The sequence below is a fragment of the Sus scrofa genome, chromosome 13 (assembly GCF_054392235.1).
Source record: "Sus scrofa isolate SSC_HxYL_T2T_F1_AM1 chromosome 13, Sscrofa_HxYL_maternal_Yorkshire_Landrace_v2.0, whole genome shotgun sequence".
Classification (NCBI taxonomy): domain Eukaryota; kingdom Metazoa; phylum Chordata; class Mammalia; order Artiodactyla; family Suidae; genus Sus; species Sus scrofa.
The window spans coordinates 89686663-89706591 of record NC_139395.1 but is presented as its reverse complement, the minus strand read 5'-3'; the positions used below and the strand labels follow the sequence as shown (position 1 = coordinate 89706591).

Here is a 19929-nt window from a genome sequence, read left to right as displayed (position 1 = left end):
GGAGGGAGTTCTGAGGAAGAGCGAGTGAGTGGTCAGCCATATCAGGTGAATAAACAGACTCAGGGATGAAAGAACTAATTGGTTTGCACAGCCAGCAGGTGGGCAGTGACCTTGACCAGAGGAGCTGTGGGAAATGAGTAGAGCAGAAGACTGATTTCTCTATGTTCAGCTGATAATAACAAGAGAGGCATGGAAAGAGCGAGGCTCCACCTTCCAGGAGTTCCACTAGGGGAAGAGGAGAGAGGGCAGTGACTGCCCTGGGAATCGGGGTCAAGGGATGATTTTTAGCAAGAAGAGGTCCCAGTGATTCACTTTCCTAAGCAATGAGACTCAGGACCTCAAGTATACCTCATGATTATGTAAAATATTTTTTAAGGAGTTTCTGTAGCCTAGCAGTTAAGCATCCAGCATTGTCACCGCTGTGGCTCGGGTTCGATACCTGGCCCAGAACTTCCACGTGCTGCGAGTGTGGCCAAAAAGTGTATGGATATATATATATTTTAATATATAAATCTTCTATATTCTTTTTCTATATTGCCTTGAGCACTCTATCTCAATACTTACTCTATATTTTCCTTCCTGCTCCTTCCCCAGCAGTGCACACCTACACATATGCCCACACACACACACAGCCTCATATGCTTGATTCTATTATAAGACCCCTTTTAGAAAGGATTTCTACTTGGACTGTACCAGGAGATGTGGCTGTGGGAAAGAGCAGATGAATCCTGAACTCTGAAGGAAGGGCTAATTGCACATATATTTAGTCAGATGGTATGAAAGAGATCCTTCCAGAACAAACATTTAGGAAAAAATGAATTTTTTAAAAGACAAAAATGATAATAATTTTTATTTTTTTTTTGTCCTGCAGAGGTGCCACCACGAAAGTGTGAAGGCAACCAAACCACTCAGGCCAGCACAACCAGAGGGAAGCTTATGGGTCCCGTGAGCTCCCGTCTCCATCAGGTGGTAGTCTCCACTCTTGGATTTTTAGCACTGTGGAAAGTACAGGCTTCCAGGAGTTCTGTGGGGGCAGAGAAGAGAGGTAGGAGAGTTAAAATATACCTGGATTTTCTGTTGAGTAAACGAGCAGTTAAGGCTGATACAAGAGTGCTCAGACTCTTTGCCCTGCTCTTCTAACTGGTGGACTTGGCCATTCTCCCAGTGGCCTCCTCCCCTTCCATGCACAGCTCCTAGGCCTACACCGGGAAGGGCCCCCCAGCAAGGATGGTAACATGATTCCACTGCCCTGCATCATCCCCCAGCTTGTGTCTTATGGGTGAGGCTTCCACATCTGAATCCATGTGGCTGGAAGGAGCCTGGGAGGACTGTCTTCTTTGACCTCTTTCTGCAGCTAGGAAACTAACATTACAGGATCCACTAAGCACCCATCACCTGCCAGTTTCTGGGCTGGGGGCTGGGGATGGAGTGGAGTCCAGCAGAGCCAGAGTCTCCCCTCGATCATGGACGGTATAGGTTAGGGAAACAAAACCTGGGTGCTCAGAACCATGGCTGTGGACAAGCACGTTTCTTGCACCAGAATTATGTGGGCAGCTGTTAAAATCCAGAAACCCTGAACCTGGCACAGACTTGCTAAATTGGTATCCCCAGGACCATGGCTCACAGACCTGCACGCTGCAGGTGGAGAATAACTGCCCTAAGGTTACAAGGTTTTCTCCCACACCTTCCAAATGATTCCAAATGATTCAATGATATGCAACATAGCTATAGTGTGATGATGTGTTACTGTTCTCCAATTCTTAGAAAGCTGGTGTTCTAGGTAAGTACAGGCATACCTCATTTTATTGTGCCTCGCTTTATTGTCACTTTGCAGATGTAGTGTTTTTTACAAATTGAAGGTTTTGGGTAACCCAGCATCAAGCAAATGCTGTTGGCGCCATTTTCCCAATAGCCTTTGCTCACTTCATGCCTTTGTGTCACGTTTTGGTAATTGTTGAAATAATTTATGCTTTTTCATTTTTCTTACATTTGTTATAGTGATCCAAGATCAGGGGTCTTTGATGTTACTGTTGTTCATTGTTTTGGGGCCCCACAAACCATGCCCATTAAGATGGGAAAATTAATTGATAAATGTTGTGTGTGTCCTGACTGCGGCAGCAGAACAGCAGTATTGAAATTAGGCCAATCAACAGCCCCAACACTGGCCTCTAAGTGTTCAAGTGAAAGGAAGAGTTGCTCATCTCTCACTTTAAATCAAATGCTAGCTGTGATTAAGCTTAATGAGGAAGGCATGTCATCGCTTCTCGGCCTTTTGGCTAAGATCAAGTGTAGGAAGGCATGTCAAAAGCCAAGAGAGGCCTCTTGTACTAAACAGTTAGACAAGTTGTGAATGACGAGGAAAAGTTCTTAAAGGAAATTAAAAGTGCTACTCGAATGAAAATACAAATGATAAGAAAGTAGAACAGCCTTATTGCTGATATGGAGAAAGTCTGAGTGGTCTGGATAGAAGATCAAACCAGCCCCAAGATTCCCTTAAGCCAAAGCCTAATGCAGAGCAAGGCCCTAACTCTCTTCAGTTCTATGAAGGCTGAGAGAGATAAGGAAACTGTAAGAGGAAAGTCTGAAGCTAGTAGAGATTGATTCAGAGGTTGAAGGAAAGAAGCCATCTCTATAATATAAAAGTGCAAGGTGGGAACTATGTGTAGTCACTTATGATGGAGCATGATAACGTGAGAAAAAAAATATATATATATGTGTGTGTGACTGGGTCACCTTGCTGTAGAATAGAAAAGTTGATGGGACACTGTAAACCAGCTTTAATGGAAAAAAATAAAAATCATTAAAAAAATAAAAGTGCAAGGTTAAGTAGCAAGTGCTGATGTAGAAGCTGTAGCAAGTCATCCAGAAGACCTAGCTAAGATCATTAATGAAGGTGGCTACACTAATCAACAGATTTTCAAGTAGACAAAACAGCCTTCTATTGGATGAGAAGTTTCCATCTAGGATTTTAGCTGGAGAGGAGAAGTCAAATCCTGGCTTGAAAGCTTAAAGGACAGACTGACTCTCTTGTTAGGTGCTAATGCAGCTCATGACTCTAAAGCTGAAGCCAGTGCTCATTTACCATATCCAAAATCCTATGGCCCTTAAGAATTATGCTACATCTACTCTGTGTGTGCTCTAAAAATTGAACAACAAAGCCTGGATGACAGTATGTCTGTTTACAACATGGTTTACTGAATATTTTAAGCCCACTTTTTTTAATTGAGACCTTCTGCTCAGAAAGAAAAAGATTCCTTTCAAAATATGAATGCTCATTGACAATGCACCTGGTCACCCAAGAGCTCTGATGGAGATGTACCAGGAGATTAATGTATACATGTCTGCTAACATAATACGCATTCTACAGCCCATGGATCAAGGAGTCATTCTGAATTTCAAGTCTTATTCTTAAAGGAATAATAAGGTCAAAACTGCCATAGGTAGTGATTCCTCTGAAGGATCTGGGCAGTCAACTGAAAAACTTCTAGAGGGGAGTCATCATTCTAGATGCCATTAATGACATTTATGACTCATAGGAAGACATCAAAACATCAACATGGACAGGAGTTTGGAAGAAGATGATTCCACCCCTTGTAGATGACTTTGAGGGGTTCAAGACTTTAGTGGATAAAGTGCACAGATGTCATGGAAATAGCAAGAGAACTAGAATTAGAAGTGGAGCCTGAAGATGTGACTGACTTGCTGCCATCTCATGATAAAACTTTAACAGGAAAGGAGTTGCTGCTTATGGATGAGCAAAGAGAATTGTTTCTTAAGATGGACTCGGCTCTTGGTGAAGATACTGTGAAGATCGTTGAAGTCACAATAAAGGATTACATAAACCTATTTGATAAAGCAGCAACAGGGCTTAAGAAGTTTCACTCCAACTTTGAAAGACGTTCTACTACGGGAAAAATGCTATCAAACAGCAAAGCTACAGAGAAATGGTTCATGAAAGGAAGAGTCAATCGATGTGGCAAACTTCATTGTTGTCTTAGTTTAAGAAATTGCCACATTGTGATGATCGTTGTACAACTATAAACATAATAAAATTCACTGAGTTAAAAAAAAAAAAAGAAATTGCCACAGCCACCCCAGCCATAGGCAACCACCACCCTGATTGGTCAGCAGCCATCAACATTGAACCAATACCCTCCACTGACAAAAAGATTATGATTCACTGTTGGCTCGGACAATGGATAGCATTTTTTAGCAATAAAAAAGTTTTCATCAAGACATGTGCATTGATTTTAGTTTTTTTTTTAGACATAATGCTATTGCATACTTTATAGTATAGTGTTAAGTATAACTTTTTTTTTTTTTTCTGTCTTTTAGGGCCGCACCTTCGGCATATGGAAGTTTCCAGGCTAGGGGTCCAATCGGAGCTGTAGATGCCAGCCTACGACACAGCCACAGCAATGTGGGATCTGAGACGAATCTGCAACCTACACCACAGCTCATGGCAATGCCGGATCCTTAACCCACTGAATGAGGCCAGGGATTGAACCTGCAATCTCATGGATACTAGTCAGATTCGTTTCCGCTGCGCCACAATGGGAACTTCAGTATAACTTTCATATGCATTAGGAAACCAAAAACCATAGAGTTCCCATCGTGGCTCAGTAGTTAATGAACCCGACTAGTATCCATGAGGATGTGGGTTCAGTCCCTGGCCTCACACAATGTGTTAAGAATCCAGCATTGTGGAGAGCTGTGGTGTAGATCACAGATGTGGCTCGGATCTGGCGTTGCCGTGGCTGTGGTGGAGGCCGGCAGCTACGGCTACGATTCGACCCCTAGCCTGGGAACCTCCATGTGCTGAGGGTGTGGCCCTAGAAAGACAAAAGACAGGAAAAAAAAAAAAAAAAAAAAAGGAAAGGAAACCAAAAACTTCATGTGCCTTGCTCTATTGCAATGGTCTGAAACTGAACCTGAAATGTCACTGAGGTATGCTTGTGGTATGTATGGCAACATTTAGAGGTACCAGAACTTATCATTGTTCAAGATAAGCACATGTAAAAGAACTCTCTGCAATCCTGGAAATATTTTCTTTCCTCATTTATATGGAGCCACATGTATCTACTAAACACAGTATAGCTAGTGTGACAAAGGAACTAAACTTAAAATTTTGTTTAGTATTAATTAATATAAATGTAAAAAGCCACATGTAGCAAGAGGCTGCCTTTTTGAACAATGCAGCACTGTACAAAAAGGCTTTTAGAGCAGAGCAATGAGCATGGTCGCACAGCTCTCTTCCTTTCGTTAGTAATAGTATGGAATTCTTCATGTCCAGCCTGTCCTTATCTCAGTGCCCTCAGCCCGTGTCCCCTTACCATTGGCCCATGCAAGTAGCCTTTCATTCATGCTCGGATTGAATTGTCCCCCCATTTGTATCACCGTGTCCATTGGTCATCTCCTGGGGACCACAGCCCGCTCCTCCTTTTGTATCCAGCACCCAGAACCCCGAGCGTGTTTGCTTTGCAAGGTTCCCCATGCTGTTCCTCTTACTCACTTGAGGTTGAGCATTTTCTCAGGTTAGCCACAGCCGTGATGTAGTCGGCTCCTAAGTAGGATTCATACGTAGTTTTGCCAACTCTGGCCAAACATTGGGTGTCATCCCTGAAGAGGAGGTCCTTGGTATTTGACTTGAACATGCAAAAGCTGCTTGAGCAGTCGGTTACATGTCTTCCAAATTGAGCCTGTCAAATGGAAGGCAGGTGCATGAGGACCATGCGCTGGGGACACATGGATGGCATGGGGGTGGCTGGAAGCTGGAAACCAGCTCTGGGGAGAAAGGGGAGCTGCAGATGATGACTTAAGATCTTCCCTCATCCCTCACCTGGCATTTGCACAGTTATGGAGCCTAAATCCATACTTCCATGAGGCCCCAATGTGCTCCATAAGGTCCATCCTAGTCCCATCTCCTTGGAGAAGTCCCTCTCTCCCAATCACTCTCTGCTAACTTCTCTGTTCTCTCTTCCCCACTTCATTGGCCATGGCCCTGGGGAGCTGCTTCCAGAAAATCAGAGGACAGAAACATGTCCCTTTTAAATATTATTCTCAAAGAAGATATCAAATATGAGCCACCCAATGAGGGGTGGTACACGTAGCTGTTAAACTTTCATGTTTGCACCTTTGATCCTGTCTTGATAAGAGGCTTGACTCCTCCAGGTCTTCTAGAATTATAAGTGAAATAATGATTACAAAAGATTTAACATTCCATATAACATCTAGGAAGTGCTAGTCATAAATGTCAGTTTACCTTAAGAGTATCGTTTATCTTAAGAGAACTCACAAAGGTGTGCTATCTTAATTAAAAAAAAAAAGAAAACTGGAGTTCCTGTCATGGCTCAGTGGTTAATGAATCCGACTAGGAACCATGAGGTTGCGGGTTTGATCCCTGGCCTTGCTCAGTGGGTTAAGGATCCGGTGTTGCCATGAGCTGTGGTGTAGGTCGCCGACTCGGCTCGGATCCTGCCTTGCTGTGGCCCTGGCGTAGGCCACCGGCTACAGCTCTGATTAGACCCCTAGCCTGGGAACCTCCATATGCCGTGGGAGTCTCCCTAGAAATGGCAAAAAGACAAAAATAAATAAATAAATAAATAAAAAGAAAAAGAAAACTAATGGTAGATCAACAGGCAGGAAGCTGTCGCTGAGGGGTGGGGGATATTGTGGGTTGAGGAGTCTTTCAGGCTAGAGGGCACAAGCAGCCCCTATCCGCCACAAGGCTGGCCCTGGCTTGTTTATTTTCCCCTGACAAGCTCCCAAAGGTAGGGTTCCTGATTTTTTTCTGCCTGTTGGAATGGTTCTCACTCTGCCTAAGCAAGAGAAACACAGTCCACCTTTTATGACTTTTATCAAGAAGGGCTGAGAGGGAGTTCCCATTGTGACTCAGCGGATCTGACTAGTATCCCTGAGGATGCAGGTTCCATCCCTGGCCTCAGGCAATAGGTTAAGGACCCAGTGTTGCCGTGAGCTGTGGTGTAGGTTGCAGCCGTGGCTTGTATCCCACGTTGCTGTGGCTGTGGCCAGCAGCTGCAGCTCCAATTCGACCCCTGGCCTGAGAACTTCCATATGGCACGAGTACAGCCCTAAAAAGCAAAAAGCGCGCGCGGGGGGGCGGGGGGGTTGGCACTGGGAAACGGGATCAGTTGTCTTTCTTTTTTTAAAAAAGGCAGGAGTTCCCATTGTGGCTCAGGGGGTTAAGAACCTGACACAGTGTCCGTGAGGATGTGGGTTTGATCCCTGGCCTCAGTCAGTGGATTAAGGATCCAGTGTAGGCCATAGATGCAGCTCAAATCCAGTGTTGCCATGGCTGTGGCATAGGCTGCAGCTGTACCTCTGATTCAACCCCTAGCCCCAGGAACTTCCATATGCTGCAATTGCAGCTGTAAAAAGAAAAAAACAAGATAAATGTGAGGAAAATGAGGGTACAGCAGAGTAAGGTCAAGGTTGAGATGGAAGGTAGATGCTTGGACCCAGGGACATGTGCATCAGATGGGGTCTGATCTCCCATGAGCAGAAGATATTAGCAGAGCCAGTCCTGGGAGAGCAAGTTCCATAGTCCATGCCCTCCCTATTCTAACTTCCAGGAAAAGAATGCTGGAGTGTGGGCTGGTACTCAGCTGTGACTGTGCACCAATAATCCACATCCACCCAGGAAAAAGGGGTTGGAGGTACCTGCTGGTCCATACCTGCTGTTTAAGTAACTCCTCAGCAACACAGGTCACTTTATCATCCCGTGCAACCACAGCATGGTTTGGGGCTCTGGCCAGGTGGCAGTTCTCAGCATTATCCACAGGCTCCCTGGCGCCGTTCTGGCACAGCAGCTCAAAATCCATCTGCTTCAGATCTTTTGCCCAATCATCCTTGTTTTTTCCTGGATACAGAAAGTGTGGGTCAGCTACAGCTTTGATCAAAGCACCCTCATTGGTGGATGTGACCAACCCACTGGTGTGTGGAAAGCCTGGTTTTAGTGGCTAGCAGGGCTTCCTGTGATGTAGAGAGGAGAGACCTACCAGGAATTCCCAGGGACCATTCCTTTCAATCTGCCCTCCCAGCCAGGGTGGAATAAACCACATTTTGCAGATGATGTTCAAAAAGATCTTCATTTCTCCTAAACTCCAAAGCATTAGGACCTCTTGCTCCAGCACCCGAAGAAGTGACCCTCTAAGCAGGTTGACAGTCTCTGTGCACCAGCAAGCAAAAGATCTTTCCCCGGAGACCCTTTTGGAAGGTGGCCAGATGTCTGAAATTGGGTTCACTTGTACTAGTTCTACGTGAAATGCATGCCTGCCTCTGTGTATAGGTCCATTCCCTCTCCTCAGCCCCTTGCTTCATCTTCTCTCTACTCTTTCTGAAAAAGAACATTTCACCCAGTCTCATAGTTTTAAGCTCCTTCCTCCTGAGGCAAATATAAGTTTTCCCATTTTTTTGCTTCTCTCCTAAAACGCAGGATTGCAGTCTTTTTCTTAATTTAATTTTCCCTTTATTTTCTCATTGACTTGAACAACTAATATATGAATTCACTATCATAAAATTTTAAATTTAGGAGTTCCCACCATGGCTCAGCAATTAATGAGCCCAACTAACATCCATGAGGACACAGGTTAGATCCCTGGCCTCACTCAGTGGGTTAAGGATCATTGCCATGAGCTGTGGTGTTGGTCACAGACATGGCTCGGATCCTGAGCTGCTGTGGCTCTGGCATAGGCCAGCAGCTACAACTCCGATTAGACCCCTAGCCTGGGAACCTCCATATGCTGAGGGTGCTGTCCTAAAAAGACAAAAAAAAAAAAGTTTAAATTTATTTATATAAGTAAAAATACCCCTTTTCCTACATTCCCCAAATGTACACTTTTGGTTTTAATAGAAAACTCCAAATTCCCTGCCTCTCCTCCCACAGTACCTGCACACATCTTTGCTCACCTTTCAATATTTCTCCTTTCTTAGCAGTCCCTTCAACTCAACACCTTCCATATGAAATCCATACTTATTCTCTCCAAATCCATTCTGTGCTACTTAGCAATTTAAGCATTTATTCTATACTATGTTCTTAGCCCTCCGCAAAACACAATCTTATTGAAGGGGGAAATAGCACACATACCAAAAGCAAGAATGCAGGACACCGATAAATAATTTTTTTTTTTTTTTGGTTGCATCCACAGCATGAAGAAGTTCCCAGGCTAGGGACTGAACACATGCCACAGCAGTAATCCAAGCCACAGAAGAGAAAATGCTAGATCCTTAACCCACTGCACCACCAGGGAACTTCCAACATTTTATATTTTGTGTAACACTCTAAATGTGTGAGCTAGGGAGCCAGCCCTGAGCAAGCACATTGACTCGGCAAGGCAAGCTGGAGAAGATGTCTTCAGGTGAGTCCTGTTACATGTGTAGGATTGAGAGGAGAAAGGACCACTTCTCTGGGGCGGGTCCGGAAAGACTCGGGGACAGAGATGTGCCTTGTGTTTCTAATGGGTGGAGGGAAACAGCCCCACTGGGACAGAGTCTTTGGGCAGTCAGGCTGAATATGCCCAGGTCCTCAAGGCTCTGAGTGTGAGATGAAGTGGGGCACTTAGATGGGAAGAAAAATGGGTCTATGAGAATTTCTGAATGGAAATCGATGTTGATGTATGCGCCTGAAATAGGACAATTAGGAAAAATGAGCTGAGAGGCGCTTTGGTTTGAGTAAGGAGCAGTAGGCAACTAGAGAGGATGATAAATTTTCTCTCCAGTAAAAATAATGCTTGTTTACTGTGGCTGCTTTGTAAAATGCTGCTTAGTTTAAGGAAGAAAACTTTGAAACTCATATAATCCTACAGCATTCACTTATCAACATTGGTGCCTGTCTTCTAGTGTCTTTTCTAGACACTCATATAATGTGTAGACACATAGGCACATAATTAGATCAGAGAGTCCACATGCCTTTGTATCCTGATTCTTCTGTATCACAAAATACCATAGAATTTACACATATTCTGAAGAAACAAAAAAACATACTGACTGAAAGACTCATCTCGGCTTGACTGGCAGGGCGTATAATAAAGTCCTCTGTAGGGGAGTTCCCGTCGTGGTGCAGCAGAAACAAATCCAACTAGGAACCATGAGGTTGCAGGTTCAATCCCTGGCATTGCTCAGTGGGTTAGGGATCTGGCATTGCCATGAGCTGTGGTGTAGGTTGCAGACACAGCTCAGATCCTGTGTTGCTGTGGCTCTGGCGTAGGCCGGCAGCTGTAGCTCTGATTCGACCCCTGGCCTGGGAACCTCCATATGCCATGGGAGCGGCCCTAAAAAGAAAAAAAAAAGTCCTCTGTAGGGACAGAGGCTGTGTGAAGAGGACTAAATTTTGAGAGAAGTGTAAGGAATTTGGATTTATTTAGTGAGGTTGCAGTGCCAGTGTGCTTCGCACATATAAATGACTATGGGGCAAATAGAGATCTTAGGATGTTATTTAAATGCGAGGTAGGTCTCCTCTCTAAATTCCTCTCAGGAGCCAAGTCTTTTGAAGTCATTGCAAAGAGAATTGAGGCCAAGAGAGGGGCGCCCTCATAGAGAAGGTTACTAAGAGAAATCAAGGTGTGACAAAGAACCAGCCTAGGGTAACACTCAGGTAGCCGGAAAAAGGACAGCCCTTAAAGGAAAAAGCAAAAATAACAGGAGAGAGGAAAGAAAAACGAGTCAAACTAATATTCCTTCAAGTAAATCCTTAGCAATGTCCATGTGCCCCATACTGTGGTTGGTGTTGGGATGTAAGAGGAGGAAAAATAGAACTCAAAGGGTCCCTGTAGCCAGTGTACTACAGAATGTGATGAATTCAATAATAACAGCGCTCTGGACAGAGGATTCTGCTCTGGGATGGGATGTGCCATCTGGAAAGGCTTCTTGGAGGAGCTGGTCCTGTACTAGTTCATTCTAAAGGAATTGTGGGAAAAATCTGAGGTTGGGTGAAAGGGCCTGAGGGAGGGAAGGAAGTAATAACTGTCTGGACTGTAGGGGGTGCTCTAAGCGGTTAGTGATACAGAGTGGGCAGGTGGGACGCTCATTCTTACCAACATTTTTAAGATTTTTTTCTTCTTTGTTAATGCCATGGCCTTCTGATCTTCACTCACTAGTTTTAGTCCCCATTGATGATCCTTGCTTGAAGCAATCATTACTATATTGGTTGCCAAATGATAGTTTTTAACCTTTATAATTATTTCTGTGACTATAATTAGCATTCCACAATAAGGAAGATCTTTCCCTTATACTCATTTGTTTAATCTAGGTGGACTCATGAGTTCTTATTTTAGTCAATGGGTTATCACTTACTACTATTATTATTTCTTTTAAGGCTCAAAATGTCCCAGATTTGGCCAGTGGAGGGCTTTCCCAATGGCTCCTGTGTGCTTTGATACATTCCATTCCTGTGAGGGCTTCAGCAAGATGTTCCAGGTTCACCTTGTACTTTTCTTGCCCAAGCTCCAGCATCAGCTATTTTTCCAAAAGGCCTTTGGTTCCTTCTATTGGAGAATGGTTCTAGAAGTCAGGGTCATGTTGCTCATTGCTACAGGAGTGCCACTGCCTATAAGGTTTTTTTTTTTTTTTTTTTTTTTTTTTTTTCCAGTGGACCTATAGTATATTTAAATATCTATAGGACCTAGAAATATGGGAACTAGTTATAAAGGACTTTTTGAAGATAATTCACAAAATTTGAATAGGGGAGTTCCTGCTGTGGTACATCAGGATCAGCAGCATCTCTGGAGTGCTGGGACACAGGTTTGATCCCTGGCAACTGTGGCTTGGATCTGATCCCTGGCCTGGGAACTCTATATGCTGTGGGTGTGGCCAAAAAAAAAAATTGAATAAAAGAAAGGTTTTTAAAAACAAATGAATAGGGACTGTGGACATGATGAGCATTAAATCCATGTTAGTATAAATTTCCTGATCTTGATCGTTGAATGTAGGTTTGTAAGAGAAAATCCTTGTTCCTAGGAAATGTGCACTGATGTATTTAGGGGAAAGGAGGCACAGGGCCTGCACCTGTGCCTGCTCGTGGGAGAGAATTCCAGGCCACTGGGAACCCCCTGGCCCTTATCATCCTGCATACCCAGGTGAACACATCTTTTTCACTGAACAAACGGGTTGAGAATCAGTGCTCTAGACCCTGACAGTCACACTTCCGTTAGGTAGGATAGGATAGGGACTCAGACCTGGGTGATTCAAAACAGGCCATTTACCGATTACTAAAAGAGGAGGCCTGTGATCAAACAATGAAGACACAAGCAGGTACCAGAGGAATGCTCTTCGGAGCATCTCCCTATAACTTTTTTCCCATGTAAATAAGGCACCCCCCCGGAACCAATCAGAGGAGCCAAACGCCCCTCCTCCCCTCACAGAGATCAATTTACGCACGCACGCGTGGTTCAGGGAGGTGGGGACAGGAAATTAGGGGGCCTGGGGCAAGAGAAAAGGAGTCCCCAAACAGATTCGTGATGTATTGGTCTGCAGCCGAGGCCAACCCCTACCCCAGGGCGGCCTGTTTGCTCTGTGGGTGTGAATAAAACGTGCTGCACACTGCTACCTGACTCTAGATTGCAACCTCCAAGGCAAATGGCAGGAGCCTTTTTCGCTAGGGGAGATGGACCAGAAAGCCTCATTAACAGACCAAGATCAGCGCTCTGCGATGTTACACTACGGTGTCAGTTCGAGGGAAAATTCCCTTGACTTAGAACCGCTCCCATGCTGAGACCGCCTGCCTTCATCTCTGAGCGGCAAGACCACTGGGTCTATCCCAGCGCTGCTGCAGCACCTCCCGGCCAGAACAACCTCCCGCCAGATCACCTCCCGCCATCCTTGTGCGGCAAAGCCCGCTGGCTCTATCCTGATGCCGCTACAGTGATTTTCGGCCTCCAAATCCTTGTTGTGTGTAGGCAAGGACCGAGGGAGAGACCAGCGCAGAACGGACGAACCTGACACTTCCACAAAGACATCCTGAACACACGTGCACCAGCCACCCTGCTGTATGGGGACAAAGGGTTGTGTCCGTACCGTCAGTGTTCTGCTGGACAACCTGATCCTTCACAAAGGCCACATCTCCCTTCTCAACCAGACACCTGCAGAGTCCCAGATAGAGAGAGAGGAGGAAGGAGGTCAGAGACATGTCTGTGATTCAGGAAGGTCACCTTGTGGAACCAGGGCTGGTCATCTGATATCAGCAATTATGACTCCCATTTTATCACGAATCTATTCTCCCTCATCATATATTATTAACATTAAGTGATAAAGAAAAAGAAAACAGAACCTCTGATATGCTTTGTAGTTAGTTATTTCAGTTCTACACACTAAATTCCAAATTCTGGCACAGAGATTTCCTAGCTTCAACACAGATAATGGAGGGGGCAGTTTTTCAGTAAAGTGATTCTTTTTTCACAGTCTACTTGTACAACTGGAAACTTTAGGAATGTGAATTATATTTACTCTAATTCACAAGATGGTTCTACCTGGAAAATTGGGATAATCTGCTTTTTCCTTCACTACTGAGAAGTTCAGTTACAATACCACCATCAATTTGAAGTTGATGGATTCATAAATTACCAAGTAAGATGGGCCTAACTCAGAAGGATAGTTAAAAAAGTAAAAAAAGTCAAAATAAAAATCATAAAAAAAAAGTAAAAGAAAAGTCATAAGGTTCACAGCTGTCTCTTAAAAATAATAATAATAAAAAAAGACTCCATGAAATAGAACTGAAACTGGGGATGTATAAATCATATATTTCACTTTTGTATATTTCTAGGTGAATGTGGTTGTACCTTCTGCATGGAAGACCATGAGCCAGACACTTGACTCTTGTGTTTATTCAACTGTGGTAGGGTTTTCTCACCTTGACACTAGTGACATTAGGAACTGGATAATTCTTTGTTGTAGGGTGTTCTTCTGCGCAGGCAGGATGATTAGCAGCCTCTCCCATTTAGACGCTGGTAGCACCCCTCAGCCCCACTGATAATTAAAAACATCTCTAAGGAGTTCCCGTTGTGGCTCATCAGGTTAAGAACCCGAAATAGTGTCCATGAGGATGTGGGTTCAACCCTGGCCTCGCTCAGTGGGTTAAGGAGTCCAGCGTTGCCAAAAGCTGTGGTGTAGGTGGCAGATTCGAGTCAGATCTGGCGTTGCTGTGGCTGTGGCGTAGGCTGGCAGCTGCAGCTTTGATTCGTCCCCTAGCCTGGGAACTTCCATTATCCTGCACATGAAACCTTAAGAAGAAAAAAAAAAAAATCTCCAGACACTGCCAAATGACCCCTGAGGAGCAAAATGCCCCCTATTGAGAATTTCTGACCTCCCCATACTGCCAGTCTTTGCTGTCTATGCCACCCAGGTCTGGAGACAATGTCCGGGAGGGACCTGGACTCCCCTTCACACAAGTTTCTACATATGTTTGTAAATATGACACCTTGACTTGCAGGACTAATGGGCTAGGATCATAAAATCTCACCTGAGTTCCTCAACAGGAATCTTACCAGGGCTGGGATTATTATTGTTTCTGTATCAAGATTATAAGACTCACCTGAAAGCCCCTGTGTAGCCATAGTATCTCTCATGGTTGTTGGCTAAGCATTCCCTTCCAGGCGCACGTTCCGAGCCGATACACAGAGCACAGAGACTGGAATTTCGCTGAGACCCAGGGGCACAGCCTTCACCGAAAAACTGATCTGGGCAGAAGGACAGAAGAAAGTCAACTCTTCCTGAGTCAATATGAGTGAACTTTATCTACCACCTAACAGGCATATATGGCCCGGGATAAGAAGAACATATTCATTCTGTGACTTGCCACCAGCTCGGGACCTGCCCAGCTATATGCTTTAAAAGGAAGCTTAACTGAGGCTGGGAATGGTCCATGACCATTATGGTGGAGGGGATTCCATGGTCATCCTGACAGTGTCCTCTTTCACCTAAAGAGAGATGGCATGGAAATGGTAGGAAAATTGACATAGTTGGAGGTCCCGTCATGGCTCAGTGGTTAACGAATCCGACTAGGAACCATGAGGTGGCGGGTTCGGTCCCTGGCCTTGCTCAGTGGGTTAAGGATCCGGTGTTGCCATGAGCTGTGGTGTAGGTCGCAGACACAGCTCAGATCCTGCATTGCTGTGGCTGTGGCGTAGGCCGGCGGCTACAGCTCCAATTGGACACCTGGCCTGGGAACCTCCATATGCCGCGGGAGCGGCCCTAGAAAAGGCAAAAAGACAAAACAAACAAACAAACAAAAAAAAAAAAAGAAAGTTGACATAAAAGGGTAAAATTGAAGGTCTCACTCCCTGAGGTTGTGGCACTTGTTTTCAGACATCTCCTTTGCCTACCATGTGTTAGAAGAGCCTTTAACAGAATTTAGAACTCGAGGCTCAATAAAGTGCTGGGGAATTTCACTCATGGTTCACCTGCTCCCCAACGGCTGTGTAACTGCCATGTGGCTCAGGAGAGCAGAGGGTGGGCAACAAGACTCCTGAGTGTCACCCCAGCCACGCTTTACTTCCTGGCAAACTGGTGTCACTGAACACGTCAGTGCAGAAGTGTGGTCACATCTCCAAATCCGCGCCCCACCTGCCAACACACAGGACTTGCCTGGTTCCTAATTGTCTTTAGAGGGCTCTTCTTTTAAAGTAGCTACCTCTATTTGGAGGTGGCAGAGAGGAAGTACTCAGAAAGCTAAAGTAAGAAAGAACCACGAGAAAACAGGTCCATGGTGAAGTTATGTGCAGGTTTTAGGGGACAGAGCTAAGCTTATACCTGAAAATATTCAAAGGACACAGAGAACAAACTGATTTCCACCCCTTCAGAGGGGCCGGGGAGCAGTCACTCGGTGAAACTGCCAAGATCTTAAATAGCCCTGAGGGTCCCTCCACCACATTGCCAAGAAAGCCCTGTGGTTTGCTTATGGCTGACTGTCCAGCCAGTGGCCATTTCCCCTTGTTTATTCCTAACAAGGATCAAATTGCTTTTTTCTTGTATTAATTTTTATTGAGATATAATTGACATATAACATGATATTAGTTTCAGATGTATCATATGATTTGCTATTGTGACTATACTGTGAAATGATCAAAAATAGGTCTGTTTCCAGCCGTCATTATACAGGATTAAACATTTTTTTTCTTTTGGCTAGGATTTCAAAAACTATGGTGAATGAAAGCAGTGACAGTGGCATCTTTTGTCTTGTTCCTGATCCTATGTAGAGGGAAATCTTTCAGCTTTTCGCTGTTGAGAATGATGTTAGCTGTGGGTTTGTCATATATGGCCTTTATTATGATGAGATATATTGCCTCTATGCCCACTTTTGGAGAATTTGTATCATAAATGGATATCAAATTTTATCAAAAGCTTTTACTGTACCTATTGAGATGATCACAGGATTTTTAGTCTTCAGTTTGTTAATATGGTGTATCACATTAAAATTTTTTTCTTGTGATGAAAACTTTTTTAAAATTATAGTTGATTTACAATGCGCTAATTTCCACTACGCAGCAAAGTGACTCAGACACATATATACGTTCCCTTTTTTTTTTTTTTTTTTTTTTTTTGGTCTTTTTTCAGGGCCACACCTGAGGCACATGGAGGTTCCCAGGCTAGGGGTCTAATCAAAGCTGTAGCCGCTGGCCTACACGACAGCCACAGCAATGCCAGATCCAAGCTGTGTCTGCGACCTACACCACAGCTCACAGCAACGATGGATCCTTAACTCACTGAGCGAGGCCAGGGATCGAACCCGCAACCTCATCGTTCCTAGTTGGATTCGTTTCCACTGCACCATGATGGGAACTCCCCACATATATACATTCTTTTCAAAATAGTCTTTTCTCAGATGAGGCTCGGATCCTGAGTTGCTGTGGCTGTGGCATAGGCCTGCAGCTGTAGCTCCAATTTTACCCCTAGCCTGGGAACCTCCATATGCTGCGGGTGTGGACCTAAAAAGCAAAAATAGATAGAGAAAGACAGAAAGAAAGATAGAAACAAAGAAACAAAGAAACAAAGAAAAAAATAAAATATTCTTTTCCATCATGGTCTATCCCAGGAAATTGGATATAGTTCCCTGTGCTCTACAGTAGGACCTGTTGTTTATCCCTTCTAAATGTCATAGTTTGCATCTGCAAACCCCTAACTCCCAGTCCATCCCTCTCCCTCCCCACCCCTTGGCAACCACAAGCTGTTCATTTTGAGAACTTTTACGATCTCTTCTCTTAGCAACTTTCAAATATGCGATGCAAATACAGCATTATTGACTATAATCACCAGGCTGTACACTACATCCCCATGACATTTATTTTATAACCAAAGTTTGTACCTTTTGACTACCTTCACCCATTTTGCTTACCCACTCCCTGCCTCCAGCAACCACCAATCTGCTCTCTGTGTCTATGAGCTCAGGCTGTTTTGTCTTATTTTTCTTGGAGTCCACATATAAATGAGAATATATGGTATTTGTCTTTCACAGCCTGACTTACTTCACTTAGCATAGTGTCTTCAAGGTCCATCCATGTTATTGCAAGTGGCAAGATTTCTTTCTGTTTAATGACTGAATAATATTTACTGTATATATGTATGTGTGTGTATGTGCATACATACACCACAATTTCTTTATCCATTCATCCATGATGGCTACTTAGGTTCTTTCTGTATCATGGCTATTGTAAATAATACTGCACTGAATACGTGGATGCATATATCTTTTCGACCTAATATTTTTGTTTTCTTCCAGTAAATACCCAGAAGTGAAATTATTGGATTGTATGGTAAATCTATTTTTAATTTTTTGAACAAAAATCTAGTTTCATTTAGGGAAGAAACACACTCAAATAAAAGATGACATTTCCCAACCTCTTTTACAGCTAAATGTGACTATGTACCTAAGTTCCAGGGAATGAAAATTTAGCTAAAGTAATTAGGTTAGAATTCCTGAATGGTTCTTTATTTTATTTGTTTATTTATTTATTTGTCTTTTCTAGGGCTGCACCCGTGCCACATATGGAGGTTCTCAGGCTAGGGGTCGAACCGGAGCTGTAGCTGCCGACCTACGCCAGAGCCACAGCAACGCAGGATCCGAGCTGTGTCTGCGACCTACACCATAGCTCATGGCAACGCCGGATCCTTAACCCACTGAGCAAGGTTAGGGATTGAACCCACAACCTCATGCATAGTTTCTAGTCAGATTCGATAACCACTGAGCCATGACGGGAACTCCTGAATGGTTCCTTTAATAAGGTGCCCTGTACTTCAGAAGCCCTTGTTCCTTGTTTCTTGAGGTTGCCTGTTTCATGGATGTAATGGCAACCATGGGTAACCTTGAAGATGGGGACCTCAGGCTCAGAATGATGCAGCAGGGAGAGAGAGGAGCCTGGGTTCCCAGTGACAGTACCATGGACTGCTGTCTCTGGTCTTTTTCATGAGACAGAAAAGTAAACATTCATTCACTTAAGCTGTTAGGTGCAACTGAAAAGAGCCATTCTGATCCAGCTCCCAGCCCTACCATTCCTTCAAGGATATTTCCTTGACATTCACAAAATCAAATTGCATTACCATAGAATGAGGGCCACAGCATTTTATACCACACTCTTTCCAGCACACCTTTTTCCACCTGGCTCCCGGAGAGTCCACTCACCAAATTTACAACTGTTAATCTTGTTGTAGAGCAGACCCATGGGGATGTTCCAGCCAGCAGTTCTATCTACTGCAGTGTGGCAGGACTTCTTGCCCTTTAGATTGTTCCAGTTGAGATCAGGACCTGATGATTTCTTAACCACAGCCACAGCCAAATACCCTATAAGAAAGACACCAGAAAGGGAACGTTAACACCTCTGGGCCCTCCAGAATGTCGTCTGCCATCAAAGCCTGCTGTCCCTTTATGGAATAAAATTATCCCAAATCATTCCTTTTCTCATTGAAAGGGTCTTCCCAATCATGACTGAGGGAAATGCAAGTCATTCCAGGAGATGGAGGTTAATCTGAACTTAAAAAACAAAATAGTGAGTATATATTACCATCAGAGCAATGTCTGGTGTATAACTCTTCTCCCAAAGCATGAAGCTACTGACATAAACTCACCCTCCACTGTGGAATTGCAGAGGAGTGGATACTGAAGAGTACATAGAACTCCAACATTCTATACATTAATGATTATTAGGAAAGAACAGTAAGTGAGCAAAAAACCGCAGGAGTATTCTAGCCCAATGTTTTGCGATAAGAAGAATACAGGTTTGCATCAAAATGAAACTGCAGAATTGAAACTGTCAAAATCAACATAGCTGCCATCTTGAGCAGCAAAAACACACTGGTCTTTAAAACTGGGACTGGAGGAGTTCCCATCATGGCACAGTGGCTAACGAATCTGACTAGGAACCATGAGGTTGCAGGTTCGATCCCTGGCCTTGCTCAGTGGGTTAAGGATCTGGCGTTGCCGTGAGCTGTGGTGTAGGTCGCAGACACAGCTCGGATCCTGCATTGCTGTGGCTGTGGTGTAGGCTGGCGACTACAGCTCTGATTGGACCCCTAGCCTGGGAACCTCCTATGCCACGGGTGTGGCCCTAGAAAAGACAAAAAAAGTAAATAAATTAATTAATTTTAAAAAAAAACTGGGACCAGAAAGAATATCAACTCATGATTTCAGTTTTCTGATTGAATTAATTCAGAAAATTGTTTCCAACAGAGACGACATGTCTTATTGTTCATGGGATAAGAATGGTTCTGTTTTCGGCTGAAGAGCTTGGTTCCTGGTATGATGGGGAGAGGCTACAAGGTTGTAACTGGGAAAAGTGATGAGGACAGACTCGCAGAGTAATGGCTGGAAGGGACCTGTAGGCACCCCAGAGCCCACCTTGATAAAATTTCCCATCTTGTTCCCAGCACATCCTTCCAGATCCACTCCCAGCCAGAGCCTTGGGTGAGAGCCAGTTTGGCCTGGGTTCC

The 19929-nt window shown here is 44.2% G+C and overlaps 1 protein-coding gene and 1 long non-coding RNA gene across 3 annotated transcripts in view; one reads left to right on the top strand and one right to left on the bottom strand.

Annotated features, from left to right (window-relative positions):
* Window positions 1-819: 819 nt before the first annotated feature.
* TF (transferrin) overlaps window positions 820-19929 on the bottom strand; it is a 39987-nt gene continuing 20877 nt past the window's right edge. For both annotated transcript variants that reach the window (XR_014822453.1, NM_001244653.1), the window contains 6 exon segments: window positions 18626-18784; window positions 14543-14687; window positions 13030-13094; window positions 7695-7879; window positions 5513-5699; window positions 820-1024 (listed from right to left, as the gene is read on the bottom strand). Coding sequence is in view for 1 of the 2 variants with exons in the window: in NM_001244653.1 (NP_001231582.1) it covers window positions 963-1024; window positions 5513-5699; window positions 7695-7879; window positions 13030-13094; window positions 14543-14687; window positions 18626-18784 (803 nt within the window). In the remaining variant the exon portion in view is untranslated.
* LOC146397462 (uncharacterized) lies at window positions 11572-18776 on the top strand. Its single transcript, XR_014823938.1, has 2 exons — window positions 11572-15067; window positions 18138-18776. It is a non-coding gene; the product is annotated as an uncharacterized LOC146397462 (long non-coding RNA).